The sequence below is a fragment of the Coregonus lavaretus genome (genome assembly GCF_964263955.1).
Source record: "Coregonus lavaretus genome assembly, chromosome: 14".
Lineage (NCBI taxonomy): Eukaryota > Metazoa > Chordata > Actinopteri > Salmoniformes > Salmonidae > Coregonus > Coregonus lavaretus.
The window spans coordinates 49,806,700-49,831,599 of NC_140001.1; the positions used below are offsets into that span (position 1 = coordinate 49,806,700).

Here is a 24,900-nt window from a genome sequence, read left to right on the forward strand (position 1 = left end):
AAAGTGTGTGTGTTAACCCACCCTAGTCCTTTAGATTTATGCAGTGACTCAGACAGGCTCATTAAGTCTCCATACAGGTTAATTAGTGTCAAAAGATAAGTGTCCACAAATAAAGCTCTGGCCGACCCTCACATCCTTTCAAAAAACAGCTAACAGCCTTCCCTTTAAATGCCACTCATGCTGATCCTATGACATCATTCACCCATTAACCTCACAGAGGGCTCTTATAGCTCACAGACTTCCAGGGAAGGACCTTTGAGTGACACAAACACCCACACACACACACACACACTACAGGGGTAAATGAAGTGGACCAGCTTTTACCTTATTCATGTATCATCTTTATCTCGTGTCACACCAAAATACATTGTCACCATAGGTGACCCATCCTTCTAATTTTCTTTCTCCCTCTCCCCTTCCCTCTCTCTAGCGAAGTCCAGTGGTGGTCAGGTATTCGGTCAGTTGGACTTTAAGCTGATCATCGAGCCATCTGACTCTCCCTCCTTCACTGTAGTCTTGTTGGCTCCCTCACGACAGGAGAAAGCTGCCTGGACCAGCGACATCAGCCAGGTAACTAACTCTCTCTCTCTCTTTCTTTTTTTCTTGGAATAAAAACCGAATAACAAAAAGTCCACAAACAGCACAGTGTTTCCCTCTGGGTTTCCCATGAGGCTTAGCAGTGAGTAAACAGGGTGGTTGGTTCCCCAGGGGTCAAACTCTGGGTTGTGCTTGGCTCCTCCCCTTTAACCCAGTGTGCCCCCCTACATACACACACACACACTGCACCTCATCTGAGGCTTTGCTTGATTCTAAAAAAAGATTAGGTAAAAGGAAAAGCTTTAATAATAATATAGATTTTTCTTTAGGGTTTTGATACATGTTAGTTAGAATGTTGCTTTTATATCAGATTATGAGGCTTAGATTGATCTTTCGCTGCACTTACCTGCACTGACACTCTCCCCCTCCTCACTCTCCCCCTCCTCACTCTCCCTTTCCCTCTCTCTCTAGTGTATCGATAATATCCGCTGTAATGGTTTGATGACTAGCGTATTCGAGGAGAACTCCAAAGTCACCGTGCCTCACATGATCAAGTAAGCGCCCCCACATACACTTTAACACATGTGTGTGTCTGTCATACATGCTTTTTCTCCAGTGTGTATGGCTTAGTTCCAGCCCAGAACTAACATACCTGAATATACCACTCACACTATTAATGAATAGTTGATCAGGTTTGTTAGTGCTGGGCTGAAACAAAAGCCTGCACCTCCTCCAGGCCCAGGAGTGAGGAACACTGCCGTATTTAACACAGCTATTGTAAAAGCCACTGCTTTTTTGACTGAACCTCCTTAGTTGGTGGTGTTGTTTATTTATTTTTTTATGCAGATTTCTTGGCTATTTTCTTTGGACATTTAAAGGCTAAGTAAGAATTTTGTCCACAAATGTACCGAAAGTTATATTATATGTAAATAGTTTATGATTAGTGAATTCCATAATGTGGTTATTTTATTAGATGCTTCTCCCTATTAGCTGAAATCTTATTTTTTCAAAGCCATTTTATCTGTCGCGCTAGCTGTTGGGTCTGAACAGATTCACAAATCATGGGAATTTGTCGCGCAATGCAGATGTTGACTCCATCCGAGGGGTGTGTGGCTAGGCAACCCCCCTGCACTTGCCAGGGCCGGCCTGCCCCCTCTGTGGCTAAAGCCAGTGTGAAAAACATGCTAGCAAACGTTTGTGCTATGAAACAAAATAAATACTGCATTCTGACCCACAAAATTCCTTTGATTGATTGATTTATAGTGTTGTTAGACAAAGCAAGGAAAGTGAATTTCAAAATGTGATGTAGTTGTATTGGAATTTGCAGCTGTTGTCGGTAAGTAATTAATCTGCTAGCTTCTGACATGACTTACAGCATCTTTAAGTGTTTATCCATGCTTAAAACTTCTGTGTGAGTAATCCTAGCAACCCACTGATTAGATCACCAGTGCTTGCTTGTGTGTGTGTGTGTGTGTGTGTCCATCAGATCTGATATGCGCCTCCATAAAGATGATGTTGACATTTGCTTCAGCAAGACGCTCAACTCCTGCAAGGTCCCCCAGATTCGCTACGCCAGCGTGGAGCGGCTGCTGGAAAGGCTGACGGACTTGCGCTTCCTCTCCATCGACTTCCTCAACACCTTCCTCCACACCTACCGCATCTTCACTACCGCTGCCGTGGTCATGGATAAACTGGCTGACATCTACAAGAAACCTTTCACCTCTATACCTGTCAGGTAATACACAAGAGAGAGAAAACATGCACACATTCACGGACAAGCGTGCACAGACGCGAACACACATACACACATTTTCATGTTACAGAGGGTTGAGTTTTCTCTAAACTCTCACCTCATTATTCCTCCTGTTATTCTCTCTAGCCAGTTTTATTGGTGTTTTGTGACTGCTAGCAAAACAGATGCTTGAAAAAAAAATCATTTGGCAAAGACTTATATGTCAGACGGTGTTTTGTGTGTGTGTATGCATTTTCCTGCCCTGACCTAATGACCCTTTCAACTGGAAAAGCTGTGCATCTTTTCCTATCCTTTTCATGTGTCCAGAGCAGGTGTGTGTGGGCTAACTCCAGGCTAACTCCTGTATGACCTCATTACCAGAGAACATAGACCAGAAAGAACAGCAGAAACCCACAAACACACACACCTACAGTATATAACAGGTTGTAGTGTGAAGTTGCTCCTAGACACTGATCTTTTGTCAGTTTTGTATTTTCCCCAATAATGGTTAAGGTTAGAATTGGGGGAGGGGAAGCTGATCCTAGATCTGTACCTAGGGCACAGGAGGTTGTTGGCACCTTAATTGGGGAGGACGGATCTCGTGGTAATGGCTGGAGCGGAATCAGTGGAATGATATCAAATACATCAAACACATGGTTTCCATATGTTTGATTCCATTCCATTTGCGCCGTTACAGCCATTATTATGAGCCTTCCTCCCCTCAGCAGCCTAAACTGACCTAGGGGGAAACTTCACCCTAGAGAATAATGACAGCATTCACACGTACAGTTTTCAACATGAAAAGGATTTGGTCCTGTGATCATTGTCAATTATATATAAATAAATGTAGATGTTGTCCACACCTTCACTCCTCTATCCTCCACCTTTCCCATCCACACCCCATTACCTTCATCCCCCCTCACCCATCCCCTCTTCTCACCCCTTCATCCCCTCCTATCCTCACCCGATCACCCCTCACCCATACCCTCTTCTCACCCCTCCATCCCCTCCTCTCATCCTCACCCCATCACCCCTCGCCCATCCCCTTCTCTCACCCCTCCATCCGTTATACCCCTTTCCTCTCCATCCCCCCTCCACAGGGTACAGTACCACTCATTTGACCGCCTGTCCATCACGTCCATCTGTCCTGACTACAGCCTGAAGATCAGGAAGATAGCCCTGGATCAGTCCAAGTAACACAACCTGCCTCTCTCTCCCCCCCTCTGCTTTAACCCTTGCTCTTTCTCTTTTTGTCCCTGGACCCGTCCAAGTACCTCTCTCTTTGCCTCTCACTTGTGTTCTCTCCTCTTCTCCCCTCTCTCTCGCTCTTTCTCATCTTTCCTCACTTTAGCATCTTTTCACTGCACCTTTTAGAGAAGACCCTGTCCGTGTCCTTCGCTCAACATCTCTGTCCTTAGTTCTCTTTCTCCCTCCCTCTAGCATCTTCCGTCTGTAAAAGACCACTGGGCTCTTTCTCACTCCCTCCTCTTGTCTTGCTAACCCTCTCTCTCTCTCTCTCGTTCTCTCTCTGTCACTTAGTGCTGAGCGATTAACAGAAATGTTGGTTGTCTTTTGGTTTTTAAACAACTTATTGACTGACGTTGGTTCAATTATTTTGATTCCACTTTGTTCATTTTTTTCTGTGAGCTCAATGTGTACATTTCGCTGCAGTTTCTCTAGAGGTAAATCAGATCATGCCCGAACTGTGCGATGTAGCAGGGAGTTGTAGTTTCCAACAGGCCAATGTTCTACATAGTTTAGTGAAGAAAACGTGATAATTAACTACAATAACAATAATCCATTGTGCGCCTGCTTGTCCGGTCTGTGTTTCTTTTGCGCCTGCTACATAAGAGACAGAAGAATATGCGATCAAGAGGGGATACATAGAGAGCAGTTGCTTCTTGAGGTATTGGTATTCAGCAGTCTTAAAAGTAAGTATGCCTTATTTACTTTAAAGAACTACTAAAATAATGATTTTGTCAGACAGCATAGGTAGCAGCTCTATAGAGATGAGATGACTTGGAATGAAATAAAAGACATCAAATAAAACAAATGTAATATACACAACTGAAATATTTTATTAAAGTAAAGTAATGTGAATAACGGATGGTTAATAAGTGATAAGCAGTCATGAGCAGTCACTGTCATTATGGGACTTTTTTTGTATTTTTTATTCTGTGTTGTTACAGCATTCAACCCACAAAATGCATAGTGCATTTCATGTTTCAAAAATCGACAATCTTGATTATTTTTAATAATCGAACCGAAACCGACTTCAAAAAGCTCTAATCGCTCAGCACTACTCTCACTCATTTCTTCAACCTCTTTGCATGGTCTTTCATGTAACCTATTTTCCCATTTTCCACCCAGGCTGAGTTATAGATCTATCTGTAGTTCTGATGGTTCTGTTCACCCTGGCATGATGATAATAGCATCTCCTGTCTCAAAACAGTCAATGTATTGATGTATGCTTTCCTCACAATGACTCAATGCAAATGTCAACTCTCTCTCTCTCTCTCTCTCTCTCTCTCTCTCTCTCTCTCTCTCTCTCTCTCTCTCTCTCTCTCTCTCTCTCTCTCTCTCTCTCTCTCTCTCTCTCTCTCTCTCTCTCTCTCTCTCTCTCTCTCTCTCTCTCTCAGGTCTTTGGAATTGTTCTTTGCCACCAATCAGAACAACCGAAGTGGTGATCACACCAATGACAAGTCCCCCCGTCTCTGCCGCAAGTTCTCCGGTCCTCCTCCTCTCTCCATCTCCTCCCGCACCTCCTCTCCTGTCCGCACACGCAAACTCTCTCTGCATTCCCCCATCAGTGCTAGGGTGGGGGGGCTGGACCTTACTAACATCAACTCTATCCCCTCCTCCTTCTCTCAGTCCGCTGTCAGTAGTCCAACCTCAACCCAAACCCTGACATTCCACACCCCTACCTCTCACCCCTCCACCCCCCAAAACTCTACCCCCCAAACCCCCACTACCACTTCTCCCCCTCCCACCTCCTCCTCGCCCCCTCCAGGCGGCAACAAGACCCCCCAAGATCAGGCCCCCCTCCCCCCCTTTCTCCCCTTGTCCTACCCCGAACAGAGTCCCTCCCCCACTACAGAAGGGCAGGAGCTGCCTCGTGTTGACGCCTTCTGTGGAAAACTGAGACGCAGCATCCGCAGAGGTAAGGGCTATCTAAACACACACATGCAGCACAGATGCACACACTAACTGGATTCCCTTAGCATTACAGGCATTTAGTCAGGTTATTTACAAGTGTAGACTACAGCAGTCAACCTGCTAGGGAGTGTGGTCTGGCTGTCTGTCAATCCGTATGTCTGTCTGTCTGAGAGAACGAGAGAGAGAGTGAGAGTGAGAGAGTGAGTGTTTTATGACCTTTCCCCCTGGCTGTTTCAGCCCCAGAACGGAGGGTCAGTGATAGAGAACCACCTGTGGCCCAGGGGTTAATTGAATGAAACGCACGCCAATGTGACTGCTAACAAAACAGATGCTTGAAAGAGAGAGAGAGATAGAGAGAGATAAGGGAGGAAGAGAAAGGACAGCCTGCTGGTGTTCCTACTAATGGCTTATTTGACAGTTGCCTTCTCTCTCTCTCGCTCTCTGTTTCTCTGTCTCTCTTTCTATCTCTGTGTCATACCAGGGCATATGTCCATATAAGAGAGACTCACTTGGTGAAACACTGTTCATTCTCAGCCTGCTCCAATGGACTCATGCATACAGTACAAGCAGACTAGAGTGTGAATGGATGAATGAATTGATTTTTTTACAACAACTGTGGTTGTTACTAGCAGTTGTTTTTAGAAGTTGTCCCATGTAGCTCAGTTGGTAGAGCATGGCGCTTGCAACGCCAGGGTTGTGGGTTCGTTTCCCACGGGGGGCAAGTATGAAAATGTATGCACTCACTAACTGTAAGTCGCTCTGGATAAGAGCATCTGCTAAATGACTAAAATGTAAACGTTTACTACGCTGTAATTATGCGTTTCACCTTCCCTTAAAACTGATAAAGTAGATTTTGACCTCTGTTGAGTTCAAACTGAAATTAGTGTTCCTGTTCCTTCTACAGTGTCTATGTGTGTTGCAGTGTGAGTACGCCACACTAATACCAATGTTTGACTTTGGATTCAGAGATAAAGGATGGGGGTGGACATTTTGATTATAGCTCTATGTCAACCAAGTGCTACACAGACAGGCACGAACCTACACACAGACACACACACTCACGAATGCACACAGGCAGGCCCTCCCGCACAAACACACACAAATACACACACACAAAGCAAATCTTCTGCAATTCTACAGATTTGACATGACTTATGCCATTTTCATATGATATCTGAGTGAGAGTGTTTAACAAAATCAGGTTAGGGCCCCTGGGCGTGTGCCCATTCGGTAATTTGGCCATGATTACTACAAGGTTTAGATAGCTTGCTAGACTACCTTACCTAGCAATCCCCCACAAAGAAATGTAAATGGGCTAATTGAGTGACTGTCAGTGACTGACATACAGTGCCTTCAGAAAGTATTCATACCCCTTGACTTATTCCACATTTTGTTGTGTTGCAGCCTGAATTCAAAATGGATTAAATAGATGTTATTTTCCCTAACCCCCCATTTTTGCAAATGTATTGAAAATGAAATACAGAAATATCTATTTTACATAAGTATTACACCCCTGAGTCAATACTTCAAGCACCTTTGGCAGCGATTAAAGCTGTGTTTTTCTGTGTAGGTCTCTAAGAGCTTTCCACACTTGGATTGTGCAACATTTGCCCATTATTCTTTTCAAAATTCTTCAAGCTCTGTCAAATTATTTGTTGATCATCGCTAGACAACCATGTTTGCCATAGACTTTCAAGTAGATTTAAGTGAAAACTAACTCGCCCACTCAGGAACATTCACTGTCTTCTTGGTAAGAAACTCCAGTGTAGATTTGGCCTTGTGTTTTAGGTTATTGTTCTGCTGAAAGGTGAATTCATCTCCCAGTGTCTGGTGGAAAGCAGACTGAACCCAGTCCTTAATGATTACAAGCATACCCAAAACATGATGTTACTGTTTTAAAGTCACCATTGGCCTCATGGTGAAATTCCTGAGTGGTTTGCTTCCTCTCCGGCAACTGAGTTAGGAAGGACGCCTGTATCTTGGTAGTGACTGGGTGTATTGATACACCATCCAAAGTGTAATTAATAACTTCACCATGCCCAAAGGGATATTCAATGTCTGCTTTTTTTTTTACCCATCTACCAATAGGTGCTCTTCTTTGCGAGGCATTGGAAAACCTCCCTGGTCTTTGTGGTGGAATCTGTATTTGAAATTCACTGCTCGACTGAGGGACCTTACAGATAATTGTATGTGTGGGGTGCAGAGATGAGGCAGTCATTCAAAAATCATGATAAACACTATTATTGTACACAGAGTCCATGCAACATATTATGTGACTTGTTAATCACTTGTTAAACATTATATGACTTGTTTTACTCCTGAACTTATTTAGGCTTGCCATAATAAAGGGGTTGAATACTTGTTGACTCAAGACATTTCAGCTTTTCATTTTTAATTAATTAAACCGCCTTTTGTATTCTACTATTCTAACTCTCAACAGTGAGTTGACACCCTGGCTGAGTTCTTAAAATAAATACATGTATTTACTCCCCTACATGTGTGTTTGGACAGTGAAGCTAAAATGTCTTAATTTGGCTCTATACTCCAGCATTTTAGATATTTGAGATTCAGTTACTATTGGGCTAAACATAACCCAAAACAAACTGCAAATGCATCCAACGAGTTTGTAGAGTCATTGCATACGAGGAATATGGGACCAAATACTACACTTTTGACTACTTTGATACACTATAAGTGAATTTGTCGAAATTCTTAAGACTTCATCACATGGGTGGACTAGATACATAAAGTGCTTTTCTTTCTCTCTTGAAAAAGAAATATTTTTATCGCAACGAGACTAACCTGGTTAAATAAATACAATTTCTAAATGGTAAAACAGAAGCAGTGGGGTCCGAAAATTATTGATACCCTTCATAAATATTAACAATAATGACTGTATAAAATAAATAATTAAAATACTAAGCTCTATTTTATGCTATTTTTGTTGTTGAAATTATATTATTTTATACTAATACAATTGCAGAGGAAGAGATTTTGTTTAACAAGTAATACATTAATAAATCTGAAAAGGGTAGGGGTCAAAATTATTGACAGCCCTAAAGATTCTTATAAATGAAGTAGTCAAATGTTTAGTATTTGTGACCGACCGCCTCGATTCGGTCTTATGTAGCACAATTTGAAATTGTGTTTTTTACATTGGATAAAAGTGTAGACTGGAATATCATACACTGCAGTTGAGGAACAATGGGGAAGTAATTCTGCTTTGAAAGTTAATAAACTTGTAACCCCACTTTTGAGAAAATGGCCCTTGAATGTTTAGGTACACCTACTGGAGAGCTCTTCTTTGTCTATACACATTCAGCATCTTTCACACCCTCTTAAGCCTTAACCCCACCCATCTCTTTAAGAATTCACGTGAGGCCATGTGGTAAACACACGCTCAAATAAAATCTACATTTATTTGTCACATGCACAGGATACAGAAGGTGTAAATTGTACAGTGAAATGGTTACTTGATAGTAGCAATATCAAAAACAGAAAGTGTCCAGATGAAAATATTTTATAAATATTTTATCAATTAGATGATGTCATGTGAAGGAAATGCTATAACCCTCCCCCCAGCCACATCTAGCTAAGTGGATAGGTCACTATTGTCTAGACCTAGACATATACACATGTTCATGAAATACAATAGATGGCCGTAATCACCCCCAGACACACCTGGCTAACTTGATGGGTCATGTTATAATCCGGCCGAAGTGGAGTCTTTTGTTTAGACATGTAGCTAGCTAGGTAGCTAGCTAGCTAAACAATGAACTGGCATAATCCCAACTCATACTACTACCAATACAAACATAGTCATAGCTGTAATATGAATATGCAGGTAGCTAAAGCTAACAAACTAGGTTCAATGTTAGCTAGCTAACATTAGGCTATAACTAGCAATGCAAATGGTTTCTGATTCAAATAATATTACTACACAGATCATACACATAACATTAGCTAGCGAGCCAGCAAGCTAATGTTTTCTAGCTAACTAAAAGTACGCTTTAACTTGCAATAAAAATGACTTCCTCACTAAATTAGAAACTTATATCCGAAAATGTAGCTAGACTCTTACCCATATACATTGAGGAACACTTCACGGCAGACTGGAACCTTTTAACTCTGTTTTGTTTGTAGCTACATCTTGTTTGGCCAGCATTGTGTCAAGTCACTCCGGTTCACACTGACAGTCACATTTGGTCCCATATTCCTAGCACACAATGACTACATCAAGCTTGTAACTCTACAATCTTTTTGGAGTCTTTTGCAGTTTGTTTTGGTTGATAAAGATCATACCCCCAAGATATACCCTGTTGTTGGTAATGGTGAGAGGTTAGCATGTCTTGGGGGTATGATCTTTGACCCTCTGACCGGATGTACTCCAGGTTACGGTGGTCAGTCCAGACGAGGAAAGGGTGTTTAGCCCCCGCGAGCCAGTGTCTCCACGCTGTCAGGGCTCTGACAACATCTTCCGATCACCAACGTCATAGTTCTGCTCTTAGAGAAGAAGGCACAGGGGCGGAGCTTGGGTGGCGTGCCCGAGCGTTGGGATAGGACAGCGCCTACCACTACCTCGGACGCGTCCACCTCCACTATGAACGGCAATGATGGATTGGGATGGACCAATACCGGGGCTGAGGTGAACAGAGCCCTCAGGTTACTGAAAACCCTGTCAGCCTCAGCAGACCAGCGGAGCCGGGACGGCCCATGCTTCCACAGAGAGGTGATGGGGGCTGCGACCTTGCCAAAGCCCTGGATAAACCTCTGATAGTAATTGGCAAAGCCAATGAAGCGCTGCACCTCCTTAACCGTGGTTGGAGTCGGCCAATTACGCACGGCTGAAATGCGGTCTCCCTCCATCTCCACAACTGAGGTGGTGATGTGGTATCCGAGGAAGGAGACGGATTGTTGGAAGAACAGACATTTTTCTGCCTTGGCATACAGGTCATGCTCCAACAGTCGCCCAAGCACTCTGCGAACCAAGGACACATGCTAGGCGTGCGTAGCGGAATACACCAGGATGTCATCGATGTAGACCACCACACCGCGACCAAGCATGTCCCGAAACACCTCGTTCACAAAGGACTGGAAGACTGATGGAGCATTCATCAACCCGTACGGCATCACCAGGTATTCACAATGCCCCGTGGTGGTGCTAAATGCTGTCTTCCATTCATCCCCTTCCCGGACACGCACCAGGTTGTACGCACTCCTGAGATCTAATTTCGTGAAGAAGCTCGCCCCATGCATTGATTCGATCACAGAGGAAATGAGGGGTAGAGGATAACTATAGCAAATTGTAATTTTATTAAGTGCACGGTAATCAATGCAAGGGCGCAGACCCCCGTCTTTCTTCTTCATGAAAAAGAAACTCGAGGAGGCAGGTGAAGTGGAGGGACGTATGAACCCCTGATGCAGGGACTCGGAGATGTATGTTTCCATAGCCTCCATTTCAGCCTGCAACATGGAATATACATGAATCCTGGGCGGCACAGCATCTAACCGGAGGTTTATCGCGCAATCCCCCGAGCGATGGGGTGGTAATTTGGTCGCCTGCATTTTTGGAAAGGAGTGCGCCAAAATCGAGGTATTCAGAGGGAATGCGCACGGTGGTCGCACCAACGGAAACAGCTAGACACCTACCCTGACACTCTCGCGACCACCCCGTCATAGCCCTCTGCGGCCATGAAAAGGTGGGGCCGTGTAGTGGTAGCCAGGGAAGGCCCAACACAACAAGGAAATCAAGGGACTCAATAATATAAAACTTGATTTGCTCATTATGGGTCTCCTGCGTAATCATAGTGACTGGTGCAGTAACCTCCCTAACAAAACCTGACCCTAATGGTCGATTGTCAAGTGCTTTGACGGGCAATGGAATAGACAGGGGAACCAATGTAATACGTAGACTAAGAGCTAAATACCTGTCCATAAAGTTCCCAGCTGCGCTTGAATCTACCAGCGCCTTACACTAGGGAACTACCGTGTAATCAGGCAAGTTGACGTGGATGGTTAAATGCACAGCAGAGGGCTCTGAACGAGTGTGGGTTTGTGCTACCTGGGGTGACGCGAGAGTGCCCTGCCTGCCGCCTACAGAACCAGAAGAACTCTGATGACATTGTGCAGCAGAATGTCCTCTTCTGCCACAAGAGTGACACTGGATCTGTCGTCCTCCGTTCTCCCGGAACGCTGCACCACCCAGCTCCATTGGAACGTGAGCCGGGGTGAGGGGGGGTGAAACGGGCAGGCCCCTTCCAGGACGTCCTCTCGAAGCCAGCAGGTTGTCCAACCGGACGGCCTTGCCCACCAGTTGGTTGAAGGTCAGAGTGGTATCCCGGCAGGCTAGCACCCTTCGGGCGTCCTCACACAGGCTGCATCGGGAATGGTTGATGAGGGACTGCTCATTCCACCCGGTCCCAGCTGCTAGTGTTCTAAACTCCAGGGCAAAGTTTTGCGCGGTCCTCGTCCCCTGCCTCAGATGGAACAGATGCTCGCCCGCCTCTCTTCGGGGGGATGATCAAACTGCACGGAAGAGGCGAGTTAACTCTCTGTAGCTGTCCAACGCGTCTTCCCCGTCACTCCAGACCACGTTGGCCCACTCCAGGGCTTTCCCCGAGAGGCAGGAGACGAGGGCGGACACCTTCTCCCGATCCGATGGAGCAGGGCTGATGGTGTTGAAGTAGAGGTCCTGCTGCATGAGGAAACCCTGGCAGCGGGCAGCTGTCCCGTCGAATTCCCTCGGTAGAGACAGGTGAATACCCCTGGTTGCTGGTGTGTGGGTGGCTGGATCCGGTCGCTCAGCTGGACGGCCTGGAGAACCCGATCCATTGCTTCGCCCAAGCTGGCTAACATGGTGGAATGCTCCCGGACCCGCTTAATGACTCCAGGCATATTCCCTGCTCCTGCTGACTCCATGCTGTTTGGGAGTGTTATTCTGTAACACGATGAGTAGGACGGAGCCAGGCGCAGGAGGTGTGAATCAAAGAATAGTGTTATTTGGCCAATACAGCAGTCCACAGCAATGCGTAAACCAAATACAGTGCGACTTAAATGCGTACTGGGAAAACAAAACACACGGGTGCATATCCCGGCAATAAAAGTAACATACAGCTCAACACGAGCTAGCAACACCTCCACGTGGAACAATAACACACAAAGACATGGGGGGAACAGAGGGAATAATTATACAGAGACTGATGAGTGGATATATACCAGGTGTGTGTGAAAAACAAGACAAAACAAATGGAATGATGAAAAGAGGAGCGGCAGTGGCTAGAAGGCCGGTGACGACGAACGCCAAAACCTGTCCGAACAAGGAGATGAGGCAGCTTCGGAGGGAGACGTGACACCATCGATTGGCAAACATACTGTGAATTAAGAAATCATGTCAAACTAAATAAACATAAAAAATTAACAATACAATGAAACAAAAATAAATGATATAAAGAATGATAGTAAAAAGCTTTGGAGCACCTTCATTTACATTTTGGGGAAAAAGGCAAACTCGGCTCCATCATTCATTGAATCAGATGGCTCATTCATCACAAAACCCACTAATATTGCCAACTACTTTAATTACTTTTTCATTGGCAAGATAAGCAAACTTAGGCATTACATGCCAGCAACAAATACTGACAAATTATGAAAGACAAGCATTGAACTTTTGAGTTCCGTAAAATGACTGGGGAAGAGGTGACAAAGTTATTGTTGTTTATCAACAATGACAATCCACCGGGGTCTGACAATCTGAATGGAAAATTACTGAGGATAATAGCGGACGATATTGCCACTCCTATTTGCCATATTTTCAATTTAAGCCTACTAGAAAGTGTGTGCCCTCAGGCCTGGAGGGAAGCAAAAGTAATTATGCTACCCAAGAACAGTAAAGCCCCCTTTACTGGCTAAAATAGCTGACCAATCAGCCTGTTACTAACCCTTAGTATCTGGTCAAACACCATTTTTTCCAGAAGTTTACTATCACGTTTCAGGAGAAGACCCAGATGCAGACAGCGTCGGAGTAACAAAAGTTTATTACAAAAACAGGGGTCAGGCAAAAGACAGGTCAAGGGCAGGCAGAGGTCAGTAATCCAGATCAGAGTCCAAAAGGAACAGAACGGCATGTTTCTTAATTGAGAAGTTATGATGAGATTAAGCACTTTCTTCTATGGTAAGATGTACAATATATGATTCCACAAATGTGCAATATAATTGCTAACCTACCAAAGGTGTTATTTTTCTTTTTCTTTTTAACACCAATATGATTGCGTTATCACCAAGCACGTTTTTATTTAGGGTCAGGCCACGCAGAGGTCAATAATCCAGGGTGGTGTGACAAGGTACAGAATGTCAGGCAGGCTCAGGGTCAGGGCAGGCAGAATGGTCAAAACCGGGAAAACTAGAAAACAGGAACTTGAGAAAGACAGGAGCAAGGGGAAAAACACTGGTAGGCTTGACAAAACAAAACGAACTGGCAACAGACAAACAGAGAACACAGGTAACAGGAGACAAAGGGTTGTGAGACATGGGTTTAATCCTAGACACATGAAAAGTGGGATGTATAAGGAGGGTACGGGGCAATAGAAGATTAACAGCAGAGGGGCTAATGATCTTGTACCAATAAACCGGGAGGAAAGTTTGCGGGACTCCACCCGGAGGGGCAGATCTCGGGTGGACAGCCATACCTTCTGGCCGAGACGATACCGGGTAGCTGGGGTCCGGTGGCGGTCCGCTTGTCGTCGATACCTGGAGGTGGTCTTGAGAAGAGCCGACTGGGCTCTCCTCCAGGTACGACGATAGCGGTGGACAAACATCTGGGCAGAGGGTATGCCGACCTCTTCCTCTTGCTCCGGGAAGAGCGGGGGCTATTAACCCAGGGAACACTTAAAGGGCGAAAGACACGTGGCAGAGCAGGGAAGGGTGTTGCGGGCGTATTTGACCCACACTAGTTGCTGGCTCCAGGTGGTAGGGTTGGCGGAGACCAGGCAGTGGAGAGTCGTCTCCAGGTCTTGGTTGGCTCGCTCCGACTGGCCATTGGACTGAGAGTGGAAACCGGAGGACAGGCTGGTTGACTACCCAATGAGTGTGCGGAACGCCTTCCAGAACTGGGACGAGAACTGAGGGCCCCGATCGGAGACCATGTCCACTGGAAGTGCTGCACCATGAGCTGGGCCGTCTCTTAGGCGGAGGGTAGCTTGGGGAGAGGAATGAAGTAGGTGGCTTTTGAAAATCGGTCCACAACTGTTAGGATGGTGGTGTTGCCATCAGATGGGGGAAGACCCGTGACAAAGTCCAGGGCTATGTGAGACCAGGGACGGTGAAGAACAGGCAGAGGTTGGAGGAGACCAGCCGGAGCTTGCCGAGGAGTCTTGTTCTGTGCACAGACCGTGCAGGGGGCGATGAACGCGAAGACATCAGGAATCATGGTAGACCACCAAAAGCGTTGCCGCACAAAGGCCAGGGTCCGACGGGAGTCCGGGTGGCAGGCAAGCCTGGAGGAGTGGGCCCACTCCAGGAGCGTGGAGCGGACAGCGTAAGGAACAAACATCCAGGTGTGCCTAGCGACGCGCACCGTAGGCTTGGTGCGTGGAGCAGGAACAGGCCGTTCCTGCTCCACTCGTTGCCTCTGATTGGGAGCCACTCTGGCCAACATAGAAATACAACAACTAGAACTCCCACACAGAACATAAACACATAGAATCTACACACCCTGGCTCAACATATAGAGTCCCCAGAGCCAGGGTGTGACACTTTGAATGGGTTATGGTAGTAGGTTTCAGGCACATAGGTTTGAGTGTGTCAAGAAGCTGAAACGCTGCTGGGTTTTTCATGCTCAACAGTTTCCCATGTATATCAAGAATGGTCCACCACCCAAAGGACATCCAGCCAACTTGACACAACTGTGGGAAGCATTGGAGTCAACATAGGCCAGCATCCCTGTGGAATGCTTTCGACATCTTGTAGTACATGCCCAGATTAATTGAGGCAGTTCTGATGGACAAATGGGGTGCAACTCAATATTATGAAGGTGCTCCTAATGTTTTGTACACTCAGTGTAGATTGTATCGCCATAGTCTAGAACCAGCAGGAATGTTGACTGAATTATCTGCTTTCTGTTATTTAGCGTAGAGGCATGAAGCCCATTTTTATTCTCAACTTCTTAACTAACTCATCAATATGCTTTGTAAAAGATAGCTATTCTTCAATCCAGATGCCCAGATATTTATAAGTGGGGTTGTGGGCACCATCCAATGTACTGTACATATGCATAAATCATCAGATACATTTCAAAAAGTTTTTATCTACATTAAGTACCAATTTCAGTTCAACAAAGGCTTTCTGCAAAGCAATAAAGGTAGATTATAGCTCCGAAAGAGCCGGGTCAACCGTGGGGGCAACAGCATACGCAATAGTGAATATAAAACAATTTGCAGATAGACAATTATTGTTTATATAGACAGTAAAAAGTACTGGACCTAAAATCGACCCCTGTGGGACACCTTTCGTAATATTAAGGATCCCTGACTTAACACCATCAAAAAATTCACTTTGTGTCCTTTTTGTCATGTAATCTTTAAACCAATTACATGACGCCAGATCTAGGCACTTCTGAAGACAATCTTTGAATTTATAAAGAGTGGTCAACAGTGTCAAAAGCTTTTGACAGGTCAATGAAGAGGGCAGCACATCATTAAAACCATGCAATTTAACACATAATTTAAAACCAAGGATACAGAAGAGAAGGTGCTATGGCCTGGCCTGAAACCAGATTGATGAAAACTTGGAATACATTTCTAGGAAAGATCTAAACTGAAAATTGATCAAACCTTTGTGGAGAGGGAGCACATGGGCCGCCTTCCAAACACTGGGGATATCACCCAAGATAATTGGCAGGTTAAAAAATGGTCAATGATTCCACAATCAGGGTAGCAGAAAGCTGCAGCAAGAAAGGATCAAGCAAATCAGCTTAAGCAAGGTGTCTAGCACATCACTTAGCCAAATCTCAGTGAGAACCAGAATACCAGGGCTTTGGTCATGCAACCATATTTGAAATTAAACTTCACATATTTATGTGTAACAGCCCTCTAAGAGTGTCAAGGCGTCAGTGTAATGCGGTAGGCGAAGTCAGGCGAAGGACACAGAGCTAATCAGAAGGCGTAGTTTACTCGAAGGTAAAACTCGAAGGTCGTACTCCTGAGTGGCGCAGTGGTCTAAAGCACTGCATCGCAGTGCTAACTGTGCCACTAGAGATCCTGGTTCGAATCCAGGCTCTGTCGCAGCCGGCCGCGACCGGGAGACTCATGGGCGGCGCACAATTGGCCCAGCGTCATCCAGGGTAGGGGAGGGAATGGCCGGCAGGGATGTAGCTCAGTTGATAGAGCATGGCGTTTGCAACGCCAGGGTTGTGGGTTCGATTCCCACGGGGGCCAGTATAAAAAAAAATATGTATTCACTAACTGTAAGTCGCTCTGGATAAGAGCGTCTGCTAAATGACTAAAATGTAAATGTAAATGTAAAAGAAAGAACAACAACCTCCATGCAGGGAGGGAACAAATCCGCACACTAACGACAGCCGAAACATGAACAAACACACACAACGCACAGTGTGAGACAGAGGGTTAAATAGGGGAAACATAACTACATAATGGAAAACAGGTGTGACCAATAAAGACAAAACAAGTCGAACATAAATACATGGATCGGTAGCAGCTAGTACTCCGGTGACGACGAATGCCGAAGCCTGCCCGAGCAAGGAGGAGGGGCAGCCTCGGCTGAATCCGTGACAAAGAGATTTGAAAACATTGGTGGTATCCATATTCATGGTATTTACATTTGTAAATAATAGCACTGGATGAACTGACCACAGATGTACTATGCAGAAATCACTCTGACAATTCCTGGTTAGTAAAATTCGAATAGTTCGCCTAATTTCAGTTTATGTGACAAAACAAGCAGTCATTGTGTAGAGAATCATTGTACCATCTAAACTGCTGTGAAATATATTTTAGATAACCGAGTAAAAGACGCAAAAACTAAACTTAAGAACGGGAAGCATAGAAATAGCTCACATAGAACAGATCTACCGCTTCTTATACGTGCTTTCAATGAGAAAGAAAGATCTATAAAATCACATTTCTATGTGACCTGCATGCCTGAATTAGCTCTAGAATTGTTCTAATCTATTTTTATCCCTTTGGCAGACAAGCATGCTCCATTTAAATGCCTTAGAGTAAAAAAAATAACAAATCCTTGGTTCTCTATAGAACTTTCAGATCTTGTTATGATGAGAAATCAGGACCAAGGCTAGAAAAACTGACTCTGTAGCTGATTGGCAGCTTTTCAGCCAATTGAGAAATAGATACACATCCTCAATTAAGAAAGCTAAATCATGCTACTTTCTAAGTGCTATCTCAGACTCTGCTGGTGATCCGTCTAAATTTTGGAAAAGAGTTAATGCACTGAAGTGTGGAAATGTATCTTCATCTTCCTCCCTGCCTAAGCAAGTTGTGTCAAGGTCTAGCATCTTTACTGAGAAAAATTTGATAAGTGAAGCTTTTAACACTCGGTGACCCGGAATTTCATAACTACTAGAATGGCCATGACGGTCATTCTGACCGTTGATATTTAAATTGTGTAAATATTCCATAATTAATAATAAATTGCTAAATGAATGCATTTATTACAGTGGGGAGAACAAGTATTTGATACACTGCCGATTTTGCAGGTTTTCCTACTTACAAACCATGTAGAGGTCTGTCATTTTCATCATAGGTACACTTCAACTGTGAGAGACAGAATCTGAAACAAAAATCCAGAAAATCACATTGTATGATTTTTAAGTAATTAATTTGCATTTTCTTGCATGACATAAGTATTTGATCACCTACCAACCAGTAAGAATTCCGGCTCTCACAGACCTCTTAGTTTTTCTTTAAGAAGCCCTCCTGTTCTCCACTCATTACCTGTATTAACTGCACCTGTTTGAACTCGTTACCTGTATAAAAGACACCTGTCCACACACTCAATCAAACAGACTCCAACCTCTCCACAATGGCCAAGACCAGAGAGCTGTGTAAGGACATCAGGGATACAATTGTAGACCTGCACAAGGCTGGGATGGGCTACAGGACAATAGGCAAGCAGCTTGGTGAGAAGGCAACAACTGTTGGCGCAATTATTAGAAAATGGAATAAATTCAATATGACGGTCAATCACCCTCGGTCTGGGGCTCCATGCAAGATCTCACCTCGTGGGGCATCAATGATCATGAGGAAGGTGAGGGATCAGCCCAGAACTACACGGCAGGACCTGGTCAATGACCTGAAGAGAGCTGGGACCACAGTCTCAAAGAAAACCATTAGTAACACACTACGCCGTCATGGATTAAAATCCTGCAGCGCACGCAAGGTCCCCCTGCTCAAGCCAGCGCATGTCCAGGCCCGTCTGAAGTTTGACAATGACCATCTGGATGATCCAGAGGAGGAATGGGAGAAGGTCATGTGGTCTGATGAGACAAAAACATAGCTTTTTGGTCTAAACTCCACTCGCCGTGTTTGGAGGAAGAAGAAGGATGAGTACAACCCCAAGAACACCATCCCAACCCGTGAAGCATGGAGGTGGAAACATCATTCTTTGGGGATGCTTTTCTGCAAAGGGGACAGGACGACTGCACCGTATTGAGGGGAGGATGGATGGGGCCATGTATCACGAGATCTTGGCCAACAACCTCCTTCCCTCAGTAAGAGCATTGAAGATGGGTCGTGGATGGGTCTTCCAGCATGACAACGACCCGAAACACACAGCCAGGGCAACTAAGGAGTGGCTCCGTAAGAAGCATCTCAAGGTCCTGGAGTGGCCTAGCCAGTCTCCAGACCTGAACCCAATAGAAAATCTTAGGAGGGAGCTTAAAGTCCGTATTGCCCAGCGACAGCCCCGAAACCTGAAGGATCTGGAGAAGGTCTGTATGGAGGAGTGGGCCAAAATCCCTGCTGCAGTGTGTGCAAACCTGGTCAAGACCTACAGGAGGCGTATGATCTCTGTAATTACAAACAAAGGTTTCTGTACCAAATATTAAGTGCTGCTTTTCAGATGTATCAAATACTTATGTCATGGTGACAACAGTTGTTTGCGATTATTCGCAAATGGAAGAAACACAAAATAACTGTCATTCTCCCTCGGCCTGGGGCTCCATGCAAGCTCTCACCTCGTGGAGTTGCAATGATCATGAGAACGCTGAGGAATCAGCCCAGAACTACACGGGAGGATCTTGTCAAAGATCTCAAGGCAGCTGGGACCATAGTCACCAAGAAAACAAACTGGTCTGCTAAAAGACTAAAATATACATGTAAATGTAACACACTACGCCGTAAAGGACTGAAATCCTGCAGCGCCCGCAAGGTCCCCCTGCTCAAGAAAGCACATATACAGGGCTGTCTGAAGTTTGCCAATGAACATCTGAATGAGTCAGAGGAGAACTGGGTGAAAGTGTTGTGGTCAGATGAGACCAAAATGGAGCTCTTTGGCATCAACTCAACTCGCCGTGTTTGGAGGAGGAGGAATGCTGCCTATGACCCCAAAAACACCATCCCCACCGTCAAACATGGAGGTGAAAACATTATGCTTTGGGGGTGTTTTTCTGCTAAGGGGACAGGACAACTTCACCGCATCAAAGGGACGATGGATGGGGCCATGTACTGTCAAATATTGGGTGAGATTTTGTTCCACTCCTCTTTGCAGATCTTCTCCAAGTCATTAAGGTTTCGAGGCTGACATTTGGCAACTCGAACATTCAGCTCCCTCCACAGATGTTCTATGGGATTAAGGTCTGGAGACTGGCTAGGCCACTCCAGGACCTTAATGTGCTTCTTCTTGAGCCAGTCCTTTGTTGCCTTGGCCGTGTGTTTTGGGTCATTGTCATGCTGGAACACCCATCCACGACACATTTTCAATGCCCTGGCTGAGGGAAGGAGGTTCTCACCCAAGATTTGACGGTGCATAGCCCCGTCCATCGTCCCTTTGATGCGGTGAAGTTGTCATGTCCCCTTAGCAGAAAAACACCCCCAAAGCATAATGTTTCCACCACCATGTTTGACGGTGGGGATGGTGTTTTTGGGGTCATAGGCAGCATTCCTCCTCCAAACACGGCGAGTTGAGTTGATGCCAAAGAGCTCCATTTTGGTCTCATCTAACCACAACACTTTCACCCAGTTCTCCTCTGACTCATTCAGATGTACATTGGCAAACTTCAGACGGCCCTGTTTATGTGCTTTCTTGAGCAGGGGGACCTTGCGGGCGCTGCAGGATTTCAGTCCTTCACGGCGTAGTGTGTTACCAATTGTTTTCTTGGTGACTATGGTCCCAGCTGCCTTGAGATCATTGACAAGATCCTCCCGTGTAGTTCTGTGCTGATTCCTCAATGTTCTTATGATCATTGCAACTCCACGAGGTGAGATCTTGCATGGAGCCCCAGGCCGAGGGAGAATGACAGTTATTTTGTGTTTCTTCCATTTGCAAACAATCGCACCAACTGTTGTCACCTTCTCACCAAGCTGCTTGGCGATGGTCTTGTAGTCCATTCCAGCCATATGTAGGTCTACAATCTTGTCCCTGACATCCTTGGAGAGCTCTTTGGTCTTGGCCATGGTGGAGAGTTTGGCATCTGATTGATTGATTGCTTCAGTGGACAGGTGTCTTTTATACAGGTAACAAACTGAGATTAGGAGCACTCCCTTTAAGAGTGTGCTCATAATCTCAGCTCGTTACCTGTATAAAAGACACCTCAGAGCCAGAAATCTTTCTGATTGAGAGGGGGTCAAATACGTATTTCCCTCATTAAAATGCAAATCATTTTATAAAATTTTTGACATGCGTTTTTCTGGATTTTGTTGTTTTTATTCTGTCTCTCACTGTTCAAATAAACCTACCATTAAAAATATAGACTGATCATTTCTTTGTCAGTGGGCAAACGTACAAAATCAGCAGGGGATCAAATACTTTTTTTCCCTCACTGTATAATAATAATAGATGTGGCTTAAAGACAATATTAAATTGTCAATAGTCTGATGGGTGACAATATTATCAATTGTCAAATAGAGAATAAAGAGACTGATTTTCAGTGCAGGGTGCTTTGACAACGAAGGGAAGTGCATTGACAACGAAGGGAACTGAGCTTACCAAATAGCACTTCTTCCATATCATCCCACAGAGGTCCATGCAGGCCAGACGTTTTAATTGCTATACCCTATCAGAAAGAGCAGATTCCAAGGTTTCTAATGAACCTATTTTTGCCAAACAATTCGCAGATGGTCTCGGTTTCAAAATATAACTTTTTACTAGAATAACCATGGCTCCATATGAGTTCCTAATGTGAGTAGGCTACTGGTGATCAGCAATAGCCATTTGGTAAAAATATCCTTTCTATTTTTGTCTGTTATATTCCATTATATTCTTACTGTAAAATATATGTGTGTTGACTGTGGTAGGGCAGTCATTGGCATGGCACAGCCATAGCCTTGGCTACTAAGCACAGATAAATACAACTCAAAACATGCTATTTTGTTCTTTTGAAATAAATCATGTATCATGTTTTTTATAACCTTCCTAAAACAAAATATTAATGGATTTATTTGTGATTGTGTATATTAACACTAGAATGTCAGAGAGCATTTTAGGAGGGCATGTCATTTTTGGAATGGTAGGACAAGGGATAACAATGTGTCCAATAACTGACAATAATAGACAATTTTTGACCGCTGTCATATGACACTTATATTCATTATACTGCCTTTGTGCTGATTTTCACTATTCACAAGCACACTTGACGGATACTGATGTTTAGGCTACTGAGATCTCAGATATTTTCTTCATTGTAGTTTTTTTATTATTATTTGTTTTGTCGTTATAAACATTGCCCACAGTAACATTAACTAATGAAAATGTTATCTTTCAAATATTTTACATTTCATATTCTAATGTTACCTAACACCTTCATAAACACAACCAAATGACATTGGTATGAAGGGGGGTCCAACGAGGCCAGGCTTTTCTAGTTAAATGGATTTATAAGGCTATTGATACTCCTCGAGACCCGGCTATTTTACGGTTATATATGCATACGGTCATTTTGACCGTCTTGGCGCTTTGAGGTGAAATGTTCAACAAGTTTTTGTCTTTTATGATATTTATCTCAACATACTGCTAGAGTATAAAATACAAATATATTTTTTTAAGTCAGGGACGGGTGGGTTCAAGGTTTTTATTGAAATTACAAAATTGAAACGGTCAGATTGACCTTCTTGGCGGTTCTATTGTTAATCAACATTTTATCTCTGCAGGCCTTTTATTTGAAATAAATGGTGGTTTAATTGACCCTGGTCAGTCACTTGACTGCTCTTCCCTCTCCCAGCCTCTAGTTGGCATGATGGAAGATGATGCTTGATCTTTTCTTGCTGCAGTTTTCTGCTCCCCTAATTGTGGAAGCATTGACACATATTATTGCCAATGTGCTCCTTCTCCACAAAGGTGGCGACCCCTCTGACATGAATAATTATCGCCCGATCTCGAAAACTCTCTTGCCTAGCGAAATTTTTTGAATATTTAATCAACACTCAGCTAAGATATCTTCTAGCTTCAAAATGTATTCTAAAGAGTCCTTCAGTCTGGTTTCAAGGCCAGGTCATAGCACTATATCTGCTGCTTCTTTGGTGATAAATGACATTGTAAATAGCATGGACAACAGGAAGCATTGTGCTTTCCTTTTCATAGACCTGTCGAAAGCTTTCGCACTGTTGACCATTCATTTTCTATTCGTTAAAAGTCTGAGTCAGGCAGCCTGCATTTGGTTTGAAAATTACCTGATAGACAGGACACAATGTGTTTCTTCTGATGGTGTTAAGTCAGGTTTCTTTGATATTACAAAAGGTGTCCCGCAGGGGTTGATTTTACGTCCTGTACTTTTTACTGTCTACAGTCGTGGTCAAAAGTTTTGAGAATTTTCACAAAGTCTGCTGCCTCAGTTTTTATGATGGCAATTTGCATATACTCCAGAATGTTATGAAGAGTGATCAGATGAATTGCAATTCATTGCAAAGTCACTCTTTGCCATGAAAATGAACTTAATCCCCAAAAAACATTTCCACTGAATTTCAGCCCTGCCACAAAACAACCAGGTGCCATCATGTCAGTGATTCTCTCGTTAACACAGGTGAGAGTGTTGACGAGGACAAGGCTGTAGATCACTCAGTCATGCTGATTGAGTTAGAATAACAGACTAGAAGCTTTAAAAGGAGAGTGGTGCTTGAAATCCTTGTTCTTCCTCTGTTAACCATGGTTACCTGCAAGGAAGCACGTGCCTTCATCATTGATTTGCACAAAAAGGGCTTCACAGGCAAGGATATTGCCGCTAGTAAGATTGCACCTAAATCAACCATTTATCGGATCATCAAGAACTTCAAGGAGAGAGGTTGAATTGTTGTGAAGAAGGCATCAGGGTGCCCAATAAATAATAATAATAATAATATGCCATTTAGCAGACGCTTTTATCCAAAGCGACCTACAGTCATGCGTGCATACATTTAAAAAAATTTTTATGGGTGGTCCCGGGGATCGAACCCACTACCTTGGCGTTACAAGCGCCGTGCTCTACCAGCTGAGCTACAGAGGACCAGTCCAGCAAGCGCCAGGACCGTCTCCTAAAGTTGATTCAGCTGCGGGATCGGGGCACCACCAGTGCAGAGCTTGCTCAGGAATGGCAGCAGGCAGGTGTGAGTGCATCTGCACGCACAGTGAGGCAAATACTTTTGGAGGATGGCCTGGTGTCAAGAAGGGCAGCAAAGAAGCCACTTCTCTCCAGGAAAAACATCAGGGACAGACTGATATTCTGCAAAAGGTACAGGGATTGGACTGCTGAGGACTGGGGTAAAGTCATTTTCTCTGATGAATCCCCTTTCCGATTGTTTGGGGCATCCGGAAAACACCTTGCCCGGAGAAGACAAGGTTAGCGCTACCATCATTCCTGTGTCATGCCAACAGTAAAGCATCCTGAGACCATTCATGTGTGTGGTTGCTTATCAGCCAAGGGAGTGGGCTCACTCACCTTTTTGCCTAAGAACACAGTCATGAATAAAGAATGGTACCAACACATCCTCCGAGAGCAACTTCTTACAACCATCCAATAACAGTTTGGTGACGACCATTGCCTTTTCCAGCATGATGGAGCTCCTTGCCATAAGGCAAAAGTGATAACTAAGTGGCTTGGGGAACAAAACATCGACATTTTGGGTCCATGGCCAGGAAACTCCCCAGACCTTAATCCCATTAAGAACTTGTGGTCGATCCTCAAGAGGCGGGTGGACAAACAAAAACCCACAAATTCTGACAAACTCCAAGCATTCATTATGCAAGAATGGGCTGCCATCATTCAGGATGTGGCCCAGAAGTTAAATGACAGCATGCCAGGGCGGATTGCAGAGGTCTTG

General features: G+C 44.4%; 1 protein-coding gene across 1 annotated transcript in view; it reads left to right on the forward strand.

The window, feature by feature from the left end:
- rasgrf2b (Ras protein-specific guanine nucleotide-releasing factor 2b) overlaps positions 1–24,900 on the forward strand; it is a gene marked incomplete at both ends in the record, with an annotated part of 136,601 nt that overhangs the window by 61,017 nt on the left and 50,684 nt on the right. Inside the window, 4 exons of the mRNA XM_084176605.1 lie at positions 431–570; positions 1,009–1,091; positions 2,024–2,272; positions 4,909–5,429. Of these exons, the coding sequence (XP_084032731.1) occupies positions 431–570; positions 1,009–1,091; positions 2,024–2,272; positions 4,909–5,429 (993 nt within the window). The remainder of the gene's footprint in view (positions 1–430; positions 571–1,008; positions 1,092–2,023; positions 2,273–4,908; positions 5,430–24,900) is intronic.